At 43.2% G+C, this 26229-nt stretch overlaps 1 protein-coding gene and 1 non-coding gene across 3 annotated transcripts in view; both read right to left on the reverse strand.

Moving 5' to 3' along the window:
* HAT1 (histone acetyltransferase 1) overlaps positions 1 to 26229 on the reverse strand; it is a 79879-nt gene that overhangs the window by 31213 nt on the left and 22437 nt on the right. For both annotated transcript variants that reach the window (XM_002712286.5, XM_017342928.3), the window contains exon 4: positions 10699 to 10819. In XM_002712286.5, the coding sequence (XP_002712332.4) occupies positions 10699 to 10819 (121 nt within the window). The remainder of the gene's footprint in view (positions 1 to 10698; positions 10820 to 26229) is intronic.
* LOC127491881 (U6 spliceosomal RNA) lies at positions 11262 to 11370 on the reverse strand. Its single transcript, XR_007920813.2, has one exon. It is a non-coding gene; the product is annotated as a U6 spliceosomal RNA (small nuclear RNA).

Genomic DNA, 26229 nt, shown 5'->3' on the forward strand with positions numbered 1-26229 from the left:
TTACAGAGAGGCAGAGGCAGGCAGAGAGAGAGAGAGAGAGAAGTCTTCCATCCACTGAGTCAGTCTCCAAATTGCTGCAACGGCCAGAGCCAGGCGGATCCAAAGCCAGGAGCCAGGAGCCTCCCCCTGGATCCCTAACATGGGTGCCGGGGCCCAAGGACCTGAGCCATCCTCTACTGCTTTCCCAGGCCATAGCAGAGAGCTGGATTGGAAGTGGAGCAGCTGGGGCTCGAACCAGCGCCCACTTGGGATGCTGGCACTGCAGGCAGCAGCTTCTGTCACCATGTCACAGCAACAGTCCCCCAAAATCATCTTTTAAAAATGTAAAACACATCATATGACTCCTTACTTAAAACCTTTAAAGGCTATCAATACTCTTATCTCTTAGAAATATCCTACTGTAGCCTCAAAGACTCTAAACAATTTAGCTTTGCCACCACTTTCAACCATCTCCTACTCTTCACTCCATCACTACAATAATTTAACAACAGGGATATTTATATACTACAAAACTGCCAAAACTGTTTCTTTCTGTACTGTATAAATGCCAAGGCTGTTATATTTTCAGGGCCTTTGTATTTGCTGGTCCCTCTGCTTAGTAAACTTTCGCCTCAGATTATTACATGGCTAGCTGCTCCTCCCTTAGTCGGAAACCAGTAGGATGTTTCTTCACTGTCCCGGAAGATAGAAAAGACAGCACATTACCCCACATCCACTATCCATTCTTCTTTACAAGGGGAAGAAAAATCTCTCCTTGAACATTTAATATAAACGATCTTTGACCATGAAGCAAATAAGTAACCCTGCAAATACATTATAAAATATTGATTTCTTACTCCTAAACAAAGTATTTGTAAATGGAAAAACCTGGTTCTCAAAACTGGTAGAATTAGAAGTCAATGCAAATATATAGCTATTTTCACTGCATGTAGTATATGAAAGATTTATCAATAACTGAGTCAATAGTTTCTTTGGGAAAAAAATCAATTCACCACTATCAAATGCAACTTTAAAAAAAAAAAAAAAAAAAAAACAAACCAGCCCCTCAAACAGTGAGTTAAAACACAAGGAAAACTAGCACCTGCATTTTTATTATGAATATCTAGCTGGGTTGACTCTGGAGAATTAAACTAGTAAGAAAAATTTGAATATTGAAATACTCCATTTTAATAAATGTGTTCAATGCTAGTTTAAGGTTAAATCTTTTCAAATACAAATTATTTTGTTTATTGCAGCTCAATTCACAATAGCTAAGACCTGGAACCAACCCAAATGCCCATCAACAGTAGACTGGATAAAGAAATTATGGGACATGTACTCTATAGAATACTATACAGCAGTCAAAAACAATGAAATCCGGTCATTTGCAACAAGATGGAGGAATCTGGAAAATATTATGCTGAGTGAATTAAGCCAGTCCCAAAGGGACAAATATCTTATGTTCTCCCTGATCGGTGACAACTAACTGAGCACCAAAGAGGAAACCTGTTGAAGTGAAATGGACACTATGAGAAACAGTGACTTGATCAGCTCTTGTCCTGACTGTTGATGTACAATGTACTTTATCCATTTTTGTATTTTTTTTGTTCTAGTACTATTGGTTGAACTCTGTAATTAACACACAATTATTCTTAGGTATTTAAATTTTAACTGAAAAGTGATCCCTGTTAAATATAAGAGTGGGAATAAGAGAGGGAGGAGATGTACAATTTGGGACATGCTCAAGCTGACTTGCCCCAAATGGTGGAGTTAGAAACGTGCCAGGGGATTCCAATTCAATCCCATCAAGGTGGCATGTACCAATGCCATCTCACTAGTCCAAGTGATAATTTCAGTTCACAATTGATCACACTGATAGGTCTAAGAGTCAAAGGGATCACACAAACAATACTAGTGTCTGCTAATACTAACTGATAGAATCAAAAAGGGAGAGAACAATCCAACATGGGAAGCGGGATACACAGGAGACTCACAGAATGGCAGATATCCTAAATAGCACTCTGGCCTCAGAATCAGCACTTAAGGCATTCAGATGTGGCTGAAGAGCCCATGAGAGTATTTTAGGCATGGAAAGCCAAGACACTCGGGGGGGGGGGGGGCACGACCTAAATGAAAGATCTCTGCAAGTGAGATCCCAGTGGAAAGAATGGGGCCATCAAAGAAGGAGGTACCTTTCTCTGAAGGGAGGAGAGAACCTCCACTTTGACTAAGACCCTGTCTGAATAAGATTGAGGTCAGTGAACTCAAAAGGCTTCCATAGCCTTGGCAACTCATGACTAGAGCCTAGGGAGATTACTGACGCCATAAACAAGAGTGTCAAATTGTTAAGTCAACAACAGGATCACTGTGTACTTACTCCTCATGTGGGATCTGTCCTTAATGTGTTGTCCAATGTGAAGTAATGCTATAACTAGTACTGAAACAGTATTTTACACTCTGTGTTTCTGTGTGCAAACTGATAAAATCTTTACTTAATATATACTAAATTGATCTTCTGTATATAAAGATAATTGAAAATGAATCTTGATGTGAGTGGAATGGGAGAGGGAGCGGGAGATGGGAGGGGTGCGAGTGGGAGGGAAGTCATGGGGGAGGGAAAGCCATTGTAATCCATAAACTGTACTTTGGAAATTTATATTTACTAAATAAAAGTTTAAAAAAATTTTTGAATATGGAAATACTCCATTTTAATGAATGTGTTCAATGCTAGTTTAAATCTTTTCAAATACAAATTACAACTACAATATTACAATCATATTGGTAAAATTTAGAAAACTTCCTAGGTACCTAAACTATTGAGTAAAACAAATAGTAAATACAGTTATATATTTATCTGGCAAGCAGGGTCATGTCAAATATGGCTGGGAAGTGGAACAAAACAAGTAAACAAAATATCCCAAGTAATATTCATAATATTTATAGCATTAAAACTGAATAATGTATGTGAGACTAATGATAAATGAAATGACTGACATACCAATTATCTTGGTATGCTCATTAAACATTGTATACATGTAAAAACATATCACACTGCAGCCCATAAATGTGTACACTAATGTGTTTAATTTTTAAAAATGTAAACAGACTATTTCAGACCTCTTTTCTACTAAAATTTGTTTTATACACGATTCCATGAAGCTCACCAATATGGAATTTGTATCTTTAAGGGGACTGTCTGCTAGAGGAAAGCCCCTCACAATTACAACCAGTAAATTGGGAGCTAATAGCATAAAACATAAAATGTTTTATTTTAATATGCCTTTTTCAAAAAACCAGAAATAAAAAGTAACAAGATCAAGAGTCTAAATGCATTTAGAACAGGCCATAAATAGTTTTAATGTCTTTTAATCAGGATACCACTACATATTATGCATAGTATCATTAAGTGATCCTCTCCTCGAACAATCTTATTTAACTAGTTGTATGACTTTACAATAAAACAAAATAAAAATGTAAATAATAAGGATGAAGTAAGTCAGTTCAAGGAATAAGAGTTTTTAATCAAAAAAGGTGGGTGGGGGGCACAGAGTTGATGTAAAATCAGACATTAAAGTCTGTTTAAATTCTTTATAAATTTGGTTTCATTATTAGTGCTTTAGGGATTGATATGTTTATTTATTTTCATTTTTATTTGAAGGGCAGAAAAAGGAGATTGATTTTCCATCCGCTGGTTAACTTCCCAAATGTCTGCAATAGCCAAGACTGGGCCAGGCTGAAGCCAGGAGTCTGGAATCAATCCAGGTCTCACACATGGGTAGCAGAGACTCAAGTACTCAGGGCATCACCTGTGGCCTCCCACAGTATACATTAGCTAGAAGCTAGAATCAGACAGAGCTGGGACTTATACGCAGGTACCTCCAATATGGGGTGTGGTGACTAAAAAACTGTGCCAAATGCCGACCCCAGAAACTGATACTATTACAGAAAAGCTATGACATCCAGTATGTAGTAATAAGAAGCTTATTTTCCTATTTTAATTTTCTGCCTAGTGTGTGGGTAGCATTATCAACAATATGGCAGATATGGTTTAATAAAACTTGCTGGATTTGTTAAGTGCAAAGAATAAGAGATTATTTTATCAGTATAACTAACAAAATAGTATTTACTTTTGAAAACGTCAATTCTGTAAAGTAATTCTTGATAAATTTACAATGCCTTTAAATAAGGAATGCCCAGAAAAAGAATGAGTTTATAACATTTAATTTTCAGGGCCGGTGCTGTGGCATAATGGGTAAAGCTGCCGCCTGCAGTGCCAGCAGCCCATATGGGCGCGGGTTCAAATCCTGGCTTCTCCACTTCCAATCCAGCTCTCTGCTATGGCCTGGGAAAGCAGCAGAAGATGGCCCAAGCACGTGGGCCGCTGCACCCACATGGGAGACCCAGAAGAAGCTCCTGGCTCCTTGTTTCAGATCAGCATAGCCCCGGCTGTTAACAGCCATCTGGGGAGTGAAACAGCAGGTGGAAGACCTCTCTGTCTGCCTCTGCCTCTCTGTAACTCTGCCTTTAAATAAATTAATTAATCATAAAAAAAAATATTTAATTTTCTCAAGGTTCTCAAAATTTCATGTCTATCTCACATGTAAAATCTATTGACTCAGGGCCGGCGCCGTAGCATAGTGCGTAAAACTGTGCCTGTAGTGCCAGCATCCTATATGGGCTCTGGTTTGAGACCCGGCTGCTCCACTTCCAATACAGCTCTCTGCTAATGGCCTGGGAAAAGCAGCAGAAGATGGCCCAAGAACACCTGCATGGGAGATCCAGAAGAAGCTCCTGGCTCCTGGCTTTGGATCGGCTCAGCCCCGGCCATTACGGCCATTTGGGGAGTGAACCAGCGGATAGAAGGGATCTCTCTCTCTGTGTCTCTCTCTGTAACTCTGTGTTTCAAACAAATAAATCTTTAAAGAAAAAAAAAATACATTGACTCCATCCCAGCACCCCCAAAGATCTCAACCATTACAATATCAAGTCAAATCCAAAATCTCATCTAGATCTCATAAGCTGAAAAGTCCCAAATCTTATCATCCAAATGATCGAAATCAGGTATAGATGGGGAGCAGAGGATTAGCCAAGTGAGCCACGGCGCCAGCCCCTGAAGTTTTGATTATCAAACACCTATGCATCACCGGTCATGAGAGTTCATACCAAGAGGATCCTCCAGAGATCTTTGTTAGAACTTGATTCCTGGCTTTTTGCAGAGATGACTGAGATGAATGAATCACATGCCTAATCTCTGCAGCACTCACAAAAGATAACCTTGCTTATACCCTTAGCTTTCTCTACAGAGCACACTCCCCTAACAGAGAATGTCTTAATTTTAATGCCTTCTGTAAACTACACAGGCTGAGAATTTCCCAAATCACCAGTCCTAGATCCTCTCTACTTAATTGTTTCTTCTTCAATTCATCTGTTTCCTCTTACATTTTACTACAAGCACCCAGAATCCAGATCACACCTTCAGTTCTGTGCTTAGAAATTTCCTCAAGGCCGGCGCCACGGCTCACTAGGCTAATCCTCTGCCTAGCGGCGCCGGCACACCGGGTTCTAGTCCCGGTCGGGGCGCCGGATTCTGTCCCGGTTGCCCCTCTTCCAGGCCAGCTCTCTGCTGTGGCCAGGGAGTGCAGTGGAGGATGGCCCAGGTGCTTGGGCCCTGCACCCCATGGGAGACCAGGAAAAGCACCTGGCTCCTGGCTCCTGCCATCGGATCAGCGCGGTGCGCCGGCCGCAGCGCGCCGGCCGCGGCGGCCATTGGAGGGTGAACCAACGGCAAAGGAAGACCTTTCTCTCTGTCTCTCTTTCTCACTGTCCACTGTGCCTGTCAAAAAAAAAGAAAAAAGAAAAAAGAGAAAAAAAAAAAAAAGAAATTTCCTCAGCTAAATAAATATTCAACAGCTCACAGCTCATTGTTTACAAGCTCTCCTTTCCACACAGTTGAAGGATGCAGTTCAACTATGCTGTGCACCACACTGTAGCAAGGATCTCCTTGCTTCTGGTTTCCAAACACATGTTCCTCCTTCCCTTCTTGAGCCCTCAGCAGAGGCACCTTTCAAGTTCATCTTTCTACCAGAATTATGTTTATGACAATATACATATTCTCTAAGAAAATACAGGTTTTCTTTACTGTGTTCCTGTGTTCTGAGCCTTAACCAGAAATACCTTTAACTTCCATTATTTCTACCAAGAGTCTATTCAACATTTCTGTTTTTCTATCATTCACCTATAAATTCTTCCAGCCTCTACCCATTTCAAAAGTAACTTCTACATTCTTAGTTACTTGTTAGAGCAGTAATGCACTTCCTATTACAACAACTGTATTAATTTCTTGTGGCTGTTTTAACAAATTACCACAAATGTGGTACCTTAAAACAACTGACATTGTTCTTTCACAATCTGGAAGCAATGTCTGAAATTGGTATCACTGGGCAAAAATCAAGGTGCTGTACTTTCTCTGGAGATGCTAGAAGAGAATCCGGCCTCTAACGGTTAAGCATTCTTTGGCTTGTGGCCACATCACTCTGCCCCTGTGTCAGACTGCCTTCTACTCTCCTGTCATCAAACCCTGTCTCCTTCTGCACCCCTTTCATTAGGCGACATGTGATTACATTCAGGGTCCACCCACATATTCCAGGATAATTTCAAGATCCTTAACTTGATCACATCTGCAAAGTGGGTTTCTGCCGTATGAGGTCACATTCACAGGCTCCAGAGATTAGGACATAGTTGTCCTGCGCACAAATGCTGAGGGGTGGGTGGTGTCATTATTTAGTCTACCACAGATACACATTTTAATCACTCTCTCTGCCTTCAACCCCTTTTGAAACAATTGTTTCAATTAGTTTTATAATGTGCACAGCATAATTATCAATGTTCACAAATGAATATATTAACAATGTTTGTGGGATCAGAAACGCACCAAGAGAAATTTAAATAGACTCTACATAAATAAAAAGTAGAAAATGTAGATCTTTCTCTTCACCTTTGACATCTGGGAAAATAAGTGATTTCCACAATCACAGTAAAAAACCCACAGAAGCTGCGGTTGGGGATGGCATCTGCAGTTGAGACTCTGCTTGGGACTCCTGCATCCTATACTGGAGTGCCTAAATTGAGCCCTAGCTACTCCACTTCCAATCCAGCTTCTGCTATGCAAGTCCTGGGAGGCAGCAGATGGTATTAAAGTGCTTGAGTCCCTGCTACCCGTGTGGGACATTTGCATGGAGTTCTGGGCTCTGGCTTCAGCCTGACCTAGTCCTGGCTGCTGGGGACATTTGGGGAGTAAGCTGGCAGATGGAAGATGTCTATCTTGTCTCTTTTACTCACTTTCAAATAGAAAATGAGAATAAATGAAAACCTGTGAGGCTAGCGTTGTGCTGCTGATTAAACCATAGATTGCGATGCCTGCACTGCATCTTGGAGTGCTGGCTCAAGTCCCTGCTTCTCCGCCTCCAAGCCAGCTTCCTGCTGAAGCGACCAGGAAGGCAGCAAATGGCAAAATACTTACGCTTCCGCCACTCATATTAGAGATCAGGATGGAGTTCCTGGCTCCTAGCTTCTACTTGGGGTCTGTGGCTGTTACAGACATTTGGGGAGTGAATCAGTGGATGGACAATCTCTCGACTTCTCTCCAGCTCTGTTACTCTGCTTTTGAAATAACAAACTTTTAAAATACAAAATAAATAGAGGCTGGCATTGTGGCATAGAGGGTTAAGCCAAAGCCTGTGATGCTGGCATCCCAAACGGGTACCAGTTCAAAATCAGACCCCTCCACTTCTGATCTGGCTCCCTGCTAATGCACCTGTGAAAGCAGTGGAAAATGACCCAAGTACTAGGACTCCTGCAACCCATGTGGGAGTCCCAGAAGAAGCTTTGTGCTCCTAGCTTCAGCCTGGCACAGCACTGGCTATTGTGGCCATTTGTGGAATGAATTATTGGATGAAAGATCTCTGTGTGTTTTTTCCTCTGTGATTCTTTCAAATAAATAAAAACAAATCTTTAAAAATAAATAAATATGAATTTTTTTTTCAACTGATAAATGCAACTCTGATAAGAAAAGTGCTATTATAGAGAAGGGCATAGTAGTTAAGAGGCAGTATTAAAACATCCATGTCTTGTATCGGAGTGCCTGAGTACACTACTTGGCTCTAGCTCCTGACTTCAGATTTCTGATAATGAGGACCCTAGGAGGCAGCAGTGATGGCTCCAGTGATTGGGTTCCTGCTATCCACCTGGGAGACTAAGTTGATTTCTAGCTCCTGAGTTTTGGCTCTAGCCCAGCCCAGGGGCATTCTGGGCACTGAGGGAGTGAACAAACAGCTGGGAGGTGTTCCCTAAATTCCTATTTGTCAAATATTTAAAATAGTGAATATTTTTAGGAAGAAGGTCCACCCGGGAAACAACAAACTAAAGATCACGATTACAGGGTTAACTGAAATGGTAGGGAGGCAAACACCGTGACAACTAAAGACTAAATGTGAGTTCTTTTTTGAAAGAGTTACAGAGAAAGACGGGGCTAGAGGGAGGGAGAGGGAAAAGAGAAACACAGAGAGACAGAGATATCTTCTATCTGCTGTTTCACTCCCCAGATGGCCGAAGTGGCCAGGGCTAGGCCAGGCTAAAGCCAGGAGCTTCTTCCAGGTCTCCCATGTGGGTGGGGTGCCAGGTCCCAAATACTTGGGCCATCTTCCTCTGCCTCTCCCAGGCCATCAGGGAGTTGGACTGGAGACGGAGCAGCCAAGACATAAACTGGCACCCACATGGAATGCCAGCATTGCAGGCAGTGGCTTTATCTGCTATGACACACAGCCAACCCCTGAATATATATGATTTTTTTAAAAGGATTTATTTTATTTAAAAGGCAGACAGTTAGAGAGAGAGAGAGAGAGAGAGAGACAGAAAGACAGGTTTTACATCTGCTGGTTCACTCCCCATTGACCACAACAGCCAGGGCCGGGCTAGGCTGAAGTCAGGATCCAGGAGCTTCTTCAGGGTCTCCCACGATGGTGCAAGGGCCTAAGCACTCAGGCCATCTTCCATTGCCCTCCCAAGCCATTAGCAGGGAACGGGATTGGAACTGAAATAGTCAGGACCTGAACCAATGCCCACAGAGGATGGGAACATCTTTACCCACTACACCATGACACCAGCTCCAAATATGATTTTAAAAGTGCTATATAGGGGCTGGCGCTGTGGTATAGCAGGTAAAGCCACAGCCTGCAGAGCCAGCATCCCATACGGGCACCGGTTTGAGTCCCTGCTGCTCTGCTTCCGATCCAGCTCTCTCCTCTGGCCTGGGAAGGCACTGGAAGATGGTCCAGGTCCTTGGGCCCCTGCACCTGAGTGGGAGACCCTAAAGAAGCTCCTGGTTCCTGGCTTCAGAAAGGCACAGCTCCGGCTGTTGCGGCCAATTAGGGAGTGAACCAGCGAATGGAAGACCTCTTTCTCTCTCTGCCTCTCTGTAACTTTGCCTTTTAAATAAATAAATAAATCTTAAAAAAAAAAAAAAAAAAAAAAAAAAACTGCTATACAGGGGCCAGCACTGTGGCACAGTGGGTTAAGCTGCCACCCATGATGCCAGCAATCCATATGGGCGTTGGTTTGAGTCCTGGCTGTTCCTCTTCCAATCTAGCTCCCTGCTAATGCTCTGGGAAAACAGCAAAAGATGGCCCAAGTGCTTGGGCCTCTACACCTACATGGTAGACCCCGAGAGCTTCCTGGCTCCTAGTTTGGCCTGGCCCAGCCCCGGACTTTGTGGCCATTTGGGGAGTGAACCAACGGATGGAAAACTTCTCTCTGTCTCTCCCTCTAACTTTGCCAAATAAATAAATAAATCTTTTTTTTTTTTTTGGACAGGCAGAGTGGACAGTGAGAGAGAGAGACAGAGAGAAAGGTCTTCCCCTGCCGCTGGTCCACCCTCCAATGGCCGCCGCGCTGCGGCCGGCACACCGCGCTGATCCGATGGCAGGAGTCAGGCACCTACCCCGGTCTCCCACGGGGTGCAGGGCCCCAGCACCTGGGCCATCCTCCACTGCACTCCTGGGCCACAGCAGAGAGCTGGCCTGGAAGAGGGGCAACCGGGACAGAATCCGGCGCCCCGACCGGGACTAGAACCCGGTGTGCCGGCACCGCAAGGCGGAGGATTAGCCTAGTGAGCCACGGCGCCGACCATAAATCGTTTTTTTAAAAAACTGGGGGCCAGCACTGTGGTGTAGCTGGTAAAGCCTCTGCCTGCAGTGCCGGCATCCCATATGGGCGCCAGTTCAGGTCCTGGCTGCTCCACTTCCAATCCAGCTCTTTGCTATGGCCTGGGAAAGCAGTGGAGGATGACCCGAGTTCTTGGGCTCCTACACCCACATGGAAAGACCCAGAGGAAGCTCCTGGCTCCTGGCTTCGGGTTGGCTCAACTCTGGCCGTTGCAGCCAATTGGGGAGTGAACCAGGGAATGGAAGCTCTCTCTCCCTCTCTCTCTCTCTCTCACTGCCTCTCCTTCTCTGTGTAACTCTGACTTTCAAATAAAAATAAAAATTAAATAAATAAATAAAATGCATGCTAACCCTAATGCAGGATGTAAGAAACAGTGACATTTAAAAAAAAAAAAAAAACTGCTATATATCAGATTCTGTCTTCCCTCAGACCTTTAAATTTTAAAGCCTGTCTAAACTCAACTGGAAAACATAATTAAAAATAAGTGTATTCTGTCCTTACCTCCACACAGTCAAAGTTCTCATCTACTTTAGATGCATATTCAACACGGAACATTGTTGACAGGCTACCAGCAATATAGTATAATAAGATCTTCAGTCCCTTGTAACCAAAAGCAGTTTCACTGAAACAAACAAAAACAATAATCAAAATGAATTTCTACAAAGTCATTAAAAAGCATTAGCCTGCATCTAAACAGATTTAACTTCATAAGTAGTTTCAAGATTTTAAACAATTTTTTTAGAAAAAGGAAAAAAATTTGCAAGAAAACTGGACTTCAGTTTTCATCCATAATATAGAATTTGCATGGGGCTGGTACTGTGGCATAGCAGGCTGAGCCTTCACCTGTGGTGCCGGCATTCCATATGGGTGCAGGTTCGTATGCTGATCCAGCTCTCTGTTTATGGCCTGGGATAGCACTGGAAGATGGGCCACTTCGTGCGCCCCTGCACCTGCTTAGGACACCAGGAAGAAGCTCCTGATAGGTCCAGCTCCAGCCACTGTGGCCACTTGGGAAGCGAACCAAAAGATCAAAGACCTTTCTCTCTGTCTCTCCTACTATAAACAAAATCTTAAAAAAAAAAAAAAATCTGTGTGTCTTCCTTGCACAGGGGCCATGCTAATCTTCTCTGTATCATTCCAATCTTTAAGTGTATGTGCTGTCAAAGCAAGCACTAAAATATACAGAACAAGGGTGCCTAACTTAAATGTTTTAGGGTCAGATACTTGGTTCATTGGCTAAGATGCCACTTGGGACGTCTCTATCCCCTATCAGATTGCTTGGTACGAGTCCCAATTCTGTTTCTGATCCAGCTTCATACTGATGCACACCCTGGGAGGCAGTAGATGTTGGCTTAAGTACTTGTGTCCCTGCCACCCACATGGGAGGCCTGGCTTGAGTTCTGGACTCCAGGCTTCAGCCTGCCCAGCCCTGAGGGCATCTGAGGAGTGAACTAAATGATGGAAGACTCTGTCTTTCTCTGCCTTTCAAATAAAATGAAAACAAATAATTTTTAAAAAATGTTTTATTTTGGGGGCCGGGGCTGTGGTGCAGCGGGTTAAAGCCCTGGCCTGAAGCACTGGCATCCTATATGGGCACCAGTTCTAGTCCCAGCTGCTCCTCTTCCAATCCAGCTCTCTGCTATGGCCTGGGATAGCAGTGGAGGAAGGCCCAAGTCCTTGGGCCTCTACACCCAAGCGGCAGACCCAGAAGAAGCTCCTGGCTCCTGGCTTTGGATCAATGCAGCTCTGCCATTGCAGCCACCTGGGGAGTGAACCAGCGGATGGAAGACCTCTCTCCCTGTCTCTACCTCTCTCTGTAACTCTGTCTTTCAAATAAATAAACTAAATCTTTAAAAAAAAAATGTTTTATTTTGGTCCCAGTATGTGGTGTAGCAGGTTAAGCCACCTGTAATGCTGGCATCCCATATGGCTACTGGTTCATGTCCTGGCTGTTCCTCTTCTGATCCAGCTCCCTGCTAATGGCCTGGGAAAGCAGTGGAATATAGCTCAAGTGGTTGGTCCCTGTCACCCACATGGGAGACCTAGAAGAAGCTCCTGATTCTCAAAGTTGGCCTGGCCCAGCCCCAGCCGTTGTGGCCATCTGGGAAGTAAACCAGTGGATGGAAGATCTCTCTCTTTCTGACTCTCACTTTCTCTCTGTAACTCTTTCAAATAATTAAATAAATATTTAAAAAATAAAAATGTTTTATTTTCATTTATTTGAAAGGCAGAGTGAGAGAAAAGAGATCGATCTTCCATCAGCTGATTCAATCCCAAATGCCTATAAGCCAAGAGCCCAGAACTCCATCTGGATCTCCTTCCTGAATGGCAGGGACACAAATACTTGAGCCATCATCTGCTACTTCTTAAGATACATTAGCAGGAAGCTGGATTGGAAGCAGAGGAGCCAGGACTCGAACCAGGCACTCTAATATAGGATGCAAGAATCCAAAGTGGCAGCCTAACCCACTGTGCCACAATACCTACCCTGAAAACAATTGAAAAAAATGTTTGGTCTACATGAGTAAGTTAATTTACCTAAATCACTTACAGTATCCACTAGCACATTGTATAAATACTCAGTAAATGTTAAACATTATCACCACTGCTACAGATGCTGCTACAATTACTGTTACTAGAAGGCATTTCAAATGAGACATGTAGTAGTAAACTAACTATGCTCTTGGCAGAGAAGCAGCGAAGACCTAGTTTTAAACTAATCCCTCCAACTTATCAGACCAGTCTGTCACCAAGATCCAAAGCTGCTGAAAGCAATGATAATATCTAGCTAACTACAGTTAAACTCCTCTAAGAACTAAGAAAACTCTGGAGCTCCTACTAATTTTTTCCAATCCTGCTCCCTGCCATCTACCATTACATCTATGTCTTGCTATTTCCTTTTCTAGCTCCAAGAATCTTCTAAAAAGTGAATCCCAAATATTCAAAACAGGTCAATCTAGAGAGACAGAAAATCAATTAGTGACTGCCTAAGACTAGAAAGAGTCAGACAGAGGGAAGAGGAATAACTGCTAATTAATTATGGAGTTTGGAATAGGAATGAAGTACATGTACTAAAATTTAAAATTGACTGTGGTAAATGACTGCACAAATTTGGAATATAACAAACACTACTGAACCATAAACTTTTTTTAAAAAGATTTATTTATTTGAAAGAATAAAACAGAGAGGAGAGGCAGAGAGAGAGAGGCAGAGAGAGAGAGAGAGAAAAAGGTGTTCCATCTGATGGTTCACTCCCCAATTAGCAGCAACGGCCAGTGCTGTGCCGATCTGAAGCCAGGAGCCAGGAGCTCCTCCAGGTCTCCCACATGGGTGCAAGGCCCAAGGACTTGAACCATCTCCTACTGCTTTCCCAGGCCATACAAGAGAGATGGATCAGAAGAAGAGCAGCCGGGACTTGAAACAGCTCCCATATGGGATGCTGGCGCTTCAGGACAGGGTGTTAACCCACTGTGCCACAGCGCTTGCCCCTAAACCATAAATTTTATTTATTAATTTTTTATTTGACAGGTAAAGTTACAGACAGTGAGAGAGAAAGAGAGAGACAGAGAGAAAGGTCTTCCTTCCATTGGTTCCCAAATGGCTGCAACAGCCAGCGCTGCACTGATCCGAAGCCAGGAGCCAGGTGCTTCTTCTTGGTCTCCCATGCAGGTGCAGGGGCCCAAGCACTCGGGCCATCCTCCACTGCCTTCCCGGGCCACAGCAGAGAGCTGGACTGGAAGAGGAGCAACCGGGACTAGAACCCAGTACCCATATGGGATACTGGTGCCACAGGCGGAGGATTAACCAAGTGAGCCACCGCGCTGACCCCAAACCATAAATTTTAAACAAGTGAGTTGTATGGTACTCAATTATATCTCAATAAAGTTGCTTTTTATCTTTCCACTTTTAAAAGATACAATGTCATTTCCAGATTTCCATCTAGATTTGTGAGACAAAATGTAAGCACACCCCTTCCAAGGACTCTGAAAATTACATGCAAAAGAAAGGTGTTCAATGATACCAGGATCAAGATCAATTTCATGCTTGGGTCATAAGGTACAGGGTTATGGCAATTATGCAACCATCACCTGTCTATCTTAGAAAAGGTGTGCAAGTACACCTCTCTCAATGACATCATGCAAAACAGACAAGTGAATGTGCAAAATGCTGTTTGGACACAGCATCTGTAAAAACAGATCTTATGCACTACAATATTACCATAGAAAAAGATTTTTTTTTTTGTAGTAAAAAGAAGGGTAACTATCCTCTTAGATAAAATTCCAAAGAAAAAACATTTTCATTTTTACAACATTTACAATGTTTCAAACATGGAAAGCTGGAGTGGGTGATGTGGTGTAGCAGGTAAAGCCACTGCCTGCAGTGCCTCATCTCATATGGGCACCAGTTTGGGTCCCGGCTGCGCCTCTTCAGATCCAGCTCTCTACTGTGGCCTGAGAAAGCAGTAGAAGATGGCCCAAACCCTTGGGCCCCTGCACCTGCATGGGAGACCCAGAGGAGGCTCCTGGCTCCTGGCTTCAGATCAGCCCAGCTCCAGGAGTTGCAGCCATTTGGGGAGTGAAACAGCAGAAGGAAGATCTCTCTCTGGTTCTCTGTAACTCTGCCTTTCAAATAAATAAATCCTTAAAAAAATATATGGGGAGGCGGAAATTTTGGCATAAATCTCTATAGAACAAAATTTAACTATTAACATTTAAAAATAAAAAAAAGCCTAATGAAGTAATAAGGATACTTTAGAATTCAGAGAAACAAATTAAATGTATGAGTTTATTCTGGTGTTAACACAATTTCAAAATCCATACATAGTTTTTGCATAACACTGACTTCCCACTTCATGAATAAAAATTTTTGCACCAAAAACTTTTTGTGGCAAAATAAGTTCATACTCTTAATTACATTTTTCCAAGAAATTTCTTATATATTTGAGCAACAGCAGAGAGGAGAATCTATCTCGTCTACTAGTTCACTACCCAAATGCCTGAGAGCCATAAAGTCAATCCAGTGGGTAGCAGGAACACAATCACTTGAGCCGGAGCCTACTGCCTTCCTTATTATGCTTAAGTGGAAAACTGGAAACAGAAGCAGAGGTGGAACTTGAAACCTGGCATTCTCATGTGGGATACAGGTATCCTGAGCAGCATCAGTTGGTGCACTGAACACTCACCTCTAAGGGAGGCACCTTACCTGCTAAGTTGAATGCCCAGTCCCTGGGAATTTTTATGAAGTATCCTCATACGTGAATGAAAAATTTACGGCAACTTTTAAAGATTTATTTATTTAACTGAAAGAGTTACAGAGAAGCAGAGAGAGAGAGAGAGAGAGAGAGAGAGAGAAAGAGAAAGGGGACAGGGAGAATGAGGGAGGGAGGTCTTCCATCCACTGGTTCACTCCACAATTAGCTCCAACAGCTGGAGCTGACCTCATCTGAAGCCAGGAGCCTGGAGCTTCTTCCAGGTCTCCCACATGGGTGCAGGGGCGCAAGGATTTGGGTCATCTTCTACTGCTTTCCCAGGCCACAGAAGAGAGCTGGATCACAAGTGGAGCAGCCAGGACTTGAACTGGCGCCCATATGAGATAACGGTACTGCAGGCAGCGGGATTTACCCGCTACATCACAGTACTGGTCCCTAGAGCCACTCTTTGGTACAGTAGTTAGGATGCTGTTTGAGTTACTCACATAACATATCAGAGTGCCTGGGTTCCAGTTCCAGCACTACTGCTGATTCCAGCTTCCTGCTAATTCACATCCTGAGAGGCAGTGGGTGATGATTCAAACATGTGGGTCCCTGCTACCGACATGTGAGACCTGGGCTGAGTTCCTGACTTCAGCCTGGCCAAGTTCTGGCTGTTGGGGACATTTGGAGAATCAATCAGTAGATGGAAGAGCTCTCTAACTCTGTCTCTGTCTCTCTGCCTTTTAAGTAAGTAAAAATAAATGAAACTTTTAAAAAATGAGAAATTCTCAGAATTTTTTCCATGAAGAGACATTTATCAACTTCAAAAACACATTAAATTAAAATGATATTAAAATAACGCATAAGAAAAAAAAACATGAAGGCAAATATTTTAAATGTCAACTGTGTCTGAATACTTTCGCAGACTACAACAAACCAGGATTCCCTGCAAAAATGACTAACTCTGGAACTACAAGGTGTGGGCATTATGGCACAACAGGTTAAGTCACTGCTTGAGATGCCCAAAACCCAATTCAGAATGCTGGTTCAAATCTTGGTTCCTTAGCTTCTTATCTAGCTTCCTCCTAATGTACCCAGGAAGGCAGCAGATGATGGCTCACATACTTGGATTCCTGCCACCCATGCAGGAGACTTGGATGGAGCTCCAGGCTCCTAGCCCAGTTCTGGCTTTTGTAGGGATTTGGGGAAAAACCAAATAGAAGCCCTCTCTCTCCTCTCTCTCCCTCTCTCTCCTCTCTCCCTCTCTCTCTCTATTCTTCCCTCCCCCCCCCCTCTGTATCACTCTGCCTTTCAAATAAATAAATACATCTTTACAAAAACGAATGACAGTACAAGATAAACTTGGAACATCTTAGTGTAGCAGGAAGTAAAGTGTCCTCAAAATGATAAGGACACATCAAAAGGACTCAAGTGTTTCAAAAAGTAGACAAGAGAGGGTATTCTGCCTAGTGGTTAAGACACTGGTTAAGATACAGCATTGTGGCATAATGGGTAAAGCTGCCACGTGGGATGCCAACATCCCATATGGGCACTGGTCCACGTCCCAGCTTCTCCACTTCCGATCCAGCTCCAGGTTAGTGGTCTGGGAAACGAAGTGGAAGATGGCTTAAGTGTTTGGGAGAGACCTGGATGAGGCCCCTGGCTTTGGCCTGGTTCAGCCTTAGTTGTTGCAGCCATCTGGGGAGTGAACCAGGAGATGGAAGATCTCTTTTTATAACTCATTCAAATAAAAAGAAAAAAAAAAGAAGAGCGAGATCCACATCCCATACTTGAGTGCCTGGTTTAAATTTCCATCCCTAGCTCCTCACTCCAGCAACTGGGTTCCTTCTAGCCATGTGGGAGAAATAGATTGAATTCCCAGCGTAGGCCCTGTCCACTCTCAGGCAATGAGGGAGGTGTAGACAATCTCTCTGTCTCTCTCTCTCTCTTCATTTGTCTCTCTGCTTCACAAATAAGTAACAAGAATAATGAAAGGTGGCCACTTGTCAAATCCAGAATAACTTAAACATCATAACCCAATGAAGTAAAGAATTTTTGAGAGGTCAGCACTGTGGCGCAGCAGCTTCAAGCCCCAGCCTGCAGCACTGGTATCCCATGTGGGTGCCAGTTCGAGCCCAGCTGCTCTGCTTCCAATTCAGCTCCCCAATAATGAGCCTTGGAAAACAGTGGAGGATGTCCCAACTGCTTGGGTCCCTACACCCACGTGAGAGACATGGAGGAAGCTACTGGCTCCTGGCTTTGGATCAGCTCAGCTCCGACCGTTGGGACCATCTGGGGAGTGAACCTGTGGATGGAAGACATTTCTCTCCCTCTCTACCTCTCTGTAACTCTTTCAAATAAATAAAATAAATCTTAAAAAGAATTGAGGCATCATTCTTCATGAAACCCTTATCATACTCCTTCTTCAGTGTGTGTTTTCCCTTTGCCTATAAAATACATCTTGCAGGGAGAGTCAAGATGGTGGAATAGGGAGGGAGCTTACTGCTCTAGTATAGGAGAAGACAGTTAAATAAAAAGTGGATAGAGTGCAGTCTCAGGGAAGAGTTGAGGAGAAAACAGCAAACTCCACACAAATTAGAGGGACACTGTGGACCTGCGTGGAAGGTGTGGATGCGCACAACTCAGGACCCCATCATCAAGAGCTTCAGCACCAGCTTTGGAGTAAGGTGAGACCAGACTGCAGCAGCCCAAGCCACTGGTGATAAAGCTATGGGAAGAGCCTGGGGGGGCGTCTGGCTTGGAGCCCTGTGGGGGACAGTGTACCTACCAACCTAGAGGGAAAAAAGGGGGGGCATGTTTCTCTCTCCCTGACCACTAGGCATCGACGTCCTGTAACTAGCAGAGAGGGTGAGCAACATTTTAGACATATGCAACAGCTGCGCCACCTGGTGACTCTGGGAGTATGCTGGGACTGTGAAAACAATCTGGCTGCGTGGAAGGGTACAGGGTGTGACTGAGACTTTGGGTAACCACTGTGGGTGGCTGCACATCCTCAGGCTGCCTGTTCCTGGTGAGAGTCATTCCCGCAGGATCCATGTTCACATGGTGGACAGTATGCATCCTTTGTGTGATTCTTGTGGCACTGCAAATGAAAAATTTACCCACTGGGGCTAGTGCCCAGTTAGTGCCTTTGAGGAGAGGAGATGAGCATGAGAATATGCCAACAGAGCAGAACAAACCCCTATGATTAAAAAAAAAAAAAATTTACCATGCCCAAGTTGAGTGTCACCTTACCCTGAGGCACTGAAAAGAACTCCCTGACCACACCCAGCACATGCTTCTGGGTATTCACTGAAAGAGTGGACACTTCACTAAACAACAGAGAGGCAATTCAAAGATCAAAAAGCAATCACAGGGGGGGGAAAGAAAACCACCAAGTATCACCACAATTGCCTAATAATAAAAGCAGCAATTCAAGAAACAAGAATAAGGAAGACAACAGGACACTCTCAGAGCAACACAACACTTTAAACTAGAATGTGAAAGAAGACAGAGTTTGGCCAATGCCGCGGCTCACTAGGCTAATCCTCCGCCTTGTGGCACCAGCACACTGGGTTCTAGTCCGGGTCAGGGCGCCAGATTCTGTCCCGGTTGCCCCTCTTCCAAGCCAGCTCTCTGCTATGGCCAGGGAGTGCAGTGGAGGATGGCCCAAGTATTTGGGCCCTGCACCCCATGGGAGACCAGGATAAGTACCTGGCTCCTGCCATCGGATCAGCGTGTTGCGCCGGCCGCGGCAACCATTGGAGGGTGAACCAACGGCAAAGGAAGACCTTTCTCTCTGTCTTGCTCTCTCACTGTCCACTCTGCCTGTAAAAAAAAAAAAAAAAAAAAAAAAAAGACGACAGAGTTTGCAGAAATGGAATTCAAAAAATTGGTTGTAGGAATACTTAGAAGTAATCAGAAGTAAATTCACAAACTAAAGAAATGCACATATGATACAAATGAAAAATTTCACCCCACGGAATTGAGATTTTATAGATATCAAAACAAAATATTGAAAATGAAGAATTCAATAGAACAAATAAAAAAATATGGGGGAGGGGCTGGAGCTGTGTCGTAGCAGGAAAAGCCGCCACCTACACCACCAACATCCCATATGGGTGCCAGTTTGAATCCCGGCTGCTCTACTTCCAATGTAGTTCTCTGTTATGGCCTGGGAAAGCATAAGATGGCCCAAATGCTTGCACCCTTGTACCCATGTGGGAGATCTAGAAGAAGCTCTTGGCTCCCGGCTTCGGATTGGCCCAGCTCCAGTTGCTGTAGACATCTGGAGAGTGAATCACTGGATGGAAGACTTTTTTCTTTCTGCCTCTGTTTGTAACTTTGCTTTTCAAATAAATAAAACTTAAAAAAAAAAAATATGGTGGAAAGATTTTACAACAGATTCAGTGAGGCAGAACAAAGAATATCTGAGTTAGAAGACAAATCTCTGGAAATTTTACAAACTGAAAAAAAAAAAAGGAAATTAGAAAACTAAAAAACAGTGTCGGAAATTTATGGGATACTATAAAATGACTCCTTAACATACATGTATGAGGAATTCCTGAAGGAGTGAAAAAAGAGAATGGATTAGAAGGCGTTTTTAGTGAAGTAATTACAGAAAACTTCTTTAATTTGGAGAAAGACAGGGAAGCACATAGAATTCCTAACAGACATGACAAGAAAAGATCTTCACCATGATACACTGTAGTCAAACTCTCCACAGAAAAACATAGAAAAGATTCTCAAATGTGCATGAGAGAAACACCAGATTACTTTCAGAGGATCTCCAATTAGTCTCACAGGTAACTTTTCAACAGAAACCCTATAGCCTAGGAGAGAATGGCAAGATACATTCTAAGTCTTAAGAGAAAAAAACTGTCAACCCAGAACATTACATCCTGCAAAGCTCTCAATTTATGAATGAAGGTGAAATAAAGAACTCCCCAAACAAACAGAAATTAAAAATTTGTCACCACCCATCCAGCCCTGCAAAAGATGCTTAAGAATATGCTACACACAGAAACACAGAAGCGTGGTCATCACTATGAAAAAAGTGAAGGCAAAAAATCTCCCAGTAAAAGTACAAAGGGGGCCGGCGCCGCAGCTCACTAGGCTAATCCTCCACCTTGAGGCGCCGGCACACCGGGTTCTAGTCCCGGTCACGGCGTCGGATTCTGTCCTGGTTGCCCCTCTTCCAGGCCAGCTCTCTGCTGTGGCCAGGGAGTGCAGTGGAGGATGGCCCAAGTGCTTGGGCCCTGCACCCCATGGGAGACCAGGAAAAGCACCTGGCTCCTGGCTCCTGCCATCGGATCAGCGTGGTGCGCCGGCCGCGGCGGCCATTGGAGGGTGAACCAATGGCAAAAGGAAGACCTTTCTCTCTGTCTCTCTCTCTCACTGTCCACTCTGCCTGTCAAAAAAATAAAAATAAAAAAAGTACAAAGGAAATCCAAAGAAAACAATAGGAATAATTATAGGAAAATGGCAGGGCAAGTCATTACTTATCAATACTCACCTTGAATGTAAATGGCCTCAACTCTCCAGTTAAAAGACACAGAATAGATGAATGGACTGAAAAACAAAACCCATCTATTTGCTGCCTATAAAAAACACATCTCACCAACAAAGATACACGCAGACTGAAAGTAAAAGGATGAAAAAAGATATTCCACACTAACAGAAACCAAAAAAGAGCTGGTGTAGCCACTCTAATATCAGACAAAATAGACTTTACACAAAAATATTAAAAGAGACACAGAAGGGCACTATGTAATGATTAAGGGAACAATTCAATAGGAAGATATGACTATTATAAATGTATATGCACCTAATTGCTGGGCATCTGGTTATTTAAAAGAAATGTTAGTGGATCTAAAGGGAGACATAGACTCAAATACAATAGTAATGAGGGATTTCAATATTCCACTTTCAGCAATGGACAGATAAGCAGACAGAAAATTAACAATGAAGCAACATAGTTAACAGACACTATAGACCAAATGCACCTAATGAAAATCTAGAGAACTTTCATCCTACAGTCACAGAATAAACATTTTTCTCAACAGTGCATGAAACTTTCTCATAGGATAGACCACAGACTAGGACATAAGCAAGTCTCAGCAAATTCAAAAAAGTTGAAATCACACCATGAATCTTCTCAGACCACAATGGAATGAAACTGGAAATCAACAACTCAAGAATCTAACAGTACTGTGGTGTACTGGATAAAGCTGCTGCCTACAGTGCCAGCATCCCATATGGGCGCTGGTTCCAGTCCTGGCTGCTCCACTTCCGATCCAGCTCTTGGCTATGCCCTGGGAAAGCAGAAGATGGCCCACGTACAGGAAGAAGCTGCTGGCTCCTGGTTTCAGACAGGTTCAGCTCCGGCCCATGTGGCCATTTGGGGAGTGAACCAGCAGATGGAAGATCTCTCTATTCTCTCTCTCTGTAGCTCTGCCTTTCAAATAAATTAATAAATCTTAAAAAACAACTCTAAAACATGTAAACATGGAGACTGAACAACATGCTCCTGAATGAACAGTGGATCATTAAAGAAAGCAAAAGAGACACCAAAATATTTCTGGAAATGAATGAAGATTACAATACAACATATCAAACTTTATGGGATACAGCAAAAGCAGTGTTAAAGAGGAAAGTTTATAACAGTAGGTACATGCAACAAGAAATTGGAAAGGCACCAAAGAAATTTGCTATCAATGCATATCAATGACCTAGAGAAACAACAGGAAATCAAACCCAAAACTAGTAGAAGAAAAGAAACAATTAACATTTGGGGCCAGTGCTGTGGCGCAGTGGGTTAATGCCCTGGCCTGAAACGCCAACATCCCATATGGACTGCAGTTCAAGACCCGGCTGCTCTACTTCCAATCCAGCTCTCTGCTATGGCCTGGGAAAGCAGCAGAAGATGGCCCAACTCCTTGGGCCCTGCACCCACATGGGAGACCCAGAAGAAGCTCCTGGCTCCTGGCTTCAGATCAGTGCATCTCCAACCATTGCGTTCAATTGGGGAGTGAACCAGCGGATGGAAGACCCCTTTTTCTCTCTCTCTGCCTCTCCTCTCTCTGTGTAACTCTGCCTTTCAAATAAATTAATATCTTAAAAAAAGAAATAATTAACATTAGAGAATAAACAAAATTGAAGCAAAAATAAAACACAAAAGATCAGTGAAATGAAAAGTTGGTTTTTAGCCGGCGCCGCGGCTCACTAGGCTAATCCTCCACCTTGAGGCGCCAGCACACCGGGTTCTAGTTAGTCCCGGTCAGGGCGCCAGATTCTGTCCCGGTTGCCCCTCTTCCAGGCCAGCTCTCTGCTGTGGCCTGGGAGTGCAGTGGAGGATGGCCCAGGTACTTGGGCCCTGCACCCCATAGGAGACCAGGATAAGTACCTGGCTCCTGCCATCGGATCAGCAGTGCGCCGGCTGCAGCGCGCCAGCAGCAGTGACCATTGGAGGGTGAACCAACGGCAAAGGAAGACCTTTCTCTCTCTCACTGTCCACTCTGCCTGTCAAAAAAAAAAAAAAAAAAAAAAAAAAAGTTGGTTTTTAAAAAAAATAAACAACACTGACACACCACTGGCCCAACCAACCTGGGGAAAAAAAAAAAAAAAGAAGAGAGAGAACAGCCAAATCAAGAAAATTAGAGATTTAAAAAGGAAATGTAAACAGACACCACAAAAATGAAAAGAATCATCATAAATTACTACAAAGAGCTGTATGCCAACTAATAGGGAAACCTAGAAGAAATGGATAGATTCTGGGACACATACAACCTACCTAAATTGAGCCATGAAGACACTGAAAACCTAAACAGACCAATAACCAAAAAGGAAATTGAATCAGTAATAAAGACCATTCCATCAAAGAGAAGCCCAGGACTAGATGACTTCACTGCTGAATTCCATCAGACATTTAAAGAACTAATCCAATTTTTCTCAAGCTATTCAAAGTAACTGAAAGGGAGAGAATCTTCCCAAACTCCTTCTATGACTCCAGAATCACCTTAATTCCTAAGCCTGAAAAAGATGTAACAGAGAAAGTACCACAGGTCAATTTCCCTGATGAACACAGATGTAAAAATCCTCAACAAAATACTAACCAATTGAGTCCAACAACACATCAGAAAGATCATTCACCCAGACCAAGTGAGATTTCTCCCTGGTGTGCAGGGATGATTCAACATTCACAAATCAATCAACGTGACACATCACATTAAAAACTGAAGAACAAAAACCATACGATTAGCTCAATATAGAGAAAGTATCTGATAAAATACAACAGCCTTTCATGATGAAAACTTTAAGCAAATTGGGTATAGAAGGAACATGTCTCAACACAATCAAGGCAATATATCACAAACCCACAGCCAGCATCCTATTGAACAGAGAAAAGTTGGAAGCATTCCCACTGAGATCTGGAACAAGACAAGGATGCCCACTCTCACCAGTGCTGTTCAATACAGTCCTGGAGGCTGGCGCCACGGCTCACTAGGCTAATCCTCCGCCTGCGGCACTGGCTCTCCGGGTTCTAGTCCCGGTTGGGGTGCTGGATTCGCCCCCACTGCTCCTTTTCCAGTCCAGCTCTCTGCTGTGGCCCAGGAAGGCAGTGGAGGATGGCCCACTGCACAGGAGGAAGCACCTGGCTCCTGGCTTTGGATCAGCACAGTGCCCCCGCCGTAGTGGCCATTTGGGGGATGAACCAACGGAAGGAAGACCTTTCTCTTTGTCTCTCTCACTGTCTAATTCTGCCTGTTTAAAAAAAAAAAAAAAAATACAGTCCTGGATGTTTGAGCCAACGCCATTAGGTAAGAAAAAGAAATCAAAGGGATACAAATTGGGAATGAGGAAGTTAAACCAACCCTATTTACAAATGACATGATCCTTGATATAGGGGATCCAAAAGACTCCATTTAGAGTCTATTGGAACTCATAGAAGAGTTTAGTGAAGTGGCAGGATATAAAATCAACACACAAAACTCAATACCTTTTGCAAACATAGACAATGCTACAGATGAGAAAGAACTTCTAAGATCAATCCCATTCACAATAGCTACAAAAAATATCAAATACTTTGGATTACATTTAACCAAGGATTTCAAAGATCTCTAAGATGAGAATTACGAAACATTAAAAAAAGAAAAAGAAAACACACACCAAAAAAATGGAAAAATCTTCCATGTTCATGAAATGGAAGAAACTGTATCATCAAAATGTTCATACTACTAAAAGCAATTTACAGATTCAATGTCATACCAATCAAAATCCAAGAAAATTCTTCTCAGATACAGAAAAAACAATGCTGAAATTCATATGGAAACCCAGGAAACCCCAAAGAGCTAAAGTAACCTTATTCAACAAAAACTAGGCCAAGACATCACAATACCAGATTTTAAGACATACTACAGGGCAGTTATAATCAAAACAGCCTAGTATTGGTACAAAACAGATGGACAGACCAATGGAACAGAATAGAAACACCAGAAATCAATCCAAGCATATATAATCAACTTGTATTTGACAAAGAAGCTAAAATTAATCCCTGGAGCAGGAACAAGGACACTATCTTCAACAAATGGTATGAGGAAAATTGGATCTCCACATGCAGTAGAAATAAGATCCCTACCTTATACCTTACACAAAAATCCACTCAAAATGGATTAAAGTACTAAATCTATGACCCAATACCATCAAATTATTAAACAACATTGGGGAAGCCCTGCAAGACATTGCACAGGAAGAGAGTTCTTTCTTGGAAAAGACCCTAAAGGCATAGGCAATATAACCCAAAATTGACAAACGGAATTATATCATATTGAGAAGCTTCTGCTCTGCAAAAGAAGGGCTCAGCAAAGTGAAGAGGCAACTGACAGAATGGGAGAAATCATTTGCAAGCTATGCAACTGATAAAGGATTTACAACTAGGATATATAAAGAGCACAAGAAACTCAACAACAAAACAAACAACCCAGGTAAGAAACGGGCAAAGGACTTAAACAGGCATTTTTCAAAAGAGGAAACCCAAAAGGCAATAGAAAAAATGCTCAGGATCACTAGCCATCAGGGAAATATCAATCAAAACCACAATTTGGTTTTACCTAACCCCCATTAGACTGGCTTGCTTTCTTTCTTCTTTTTTTTTTTTTTTTTTTTTTTCACAGGCAGAGTGGACAGTGAGAGAGAGAGACAGAGAGAAAGGTCTTCCTTTTGCCGTTGGTTCACCCTCCAATGGCTGCCGCGGCCGGCGCACCACGCTGATCCGATGGCAGGAGCCAGGTACTTCTCCTGGTCTCCCATGGGGTGCGGGGCCCAAGCACTTGGGCCATCCTCCACTGCACTCCCGGGCCACAGCAGAGAGCCAGCCTGGAAGAGGGGCAACCGGGACAGAATCTGGCGCCCTGACCGGGACTAGAACCCAGTGTGCCGGCGCCACAAGGCGGAGGATTAGCCTAGTGAGCCGCGGCGCCAGCTAGACTGGCTTTCATATAGAAATCAACAAACAACAGAAGCTGGGAAGGATGTGGAGAAAAAGGCATCCTAACCAACTGTTGGTAGGCATGTATACTAGCACAGCCACTGCAGAAGACAATACGGAGATAACTCAGAAATCTGAATATAGATCTACCATATAACCCAGCCATCCGATTTTGGGAATTTACCCAAGGGAAATGAAATCAGCATATGAAAGAGTTATCTGTACCCCCATGTTTACTACAGCTCAATTCACAATAGCTAAGATGTGGAATCAACCCAAATGCCAGTCAACTGAAGACTGGATAAACAAATTATGGGATCTATACACCATGGAATAGCACACAGTGGTTAGAAAA

The sequence above is a fragment of the Oryctolagus cuniculus genome, chromosome 3 (assembly GCF_964237555.1).
Source record: "Oryctolagus cuniculus chromosome 3, mOryCun1.1, whole genome shotgun sequence".
Lineage (NCBI taxonomy): Eukaryota > Metazoa > Chordata > Mammalia > Lagomorpha > Leporidae > Oryctolagus > Oryctolagus cuniculus.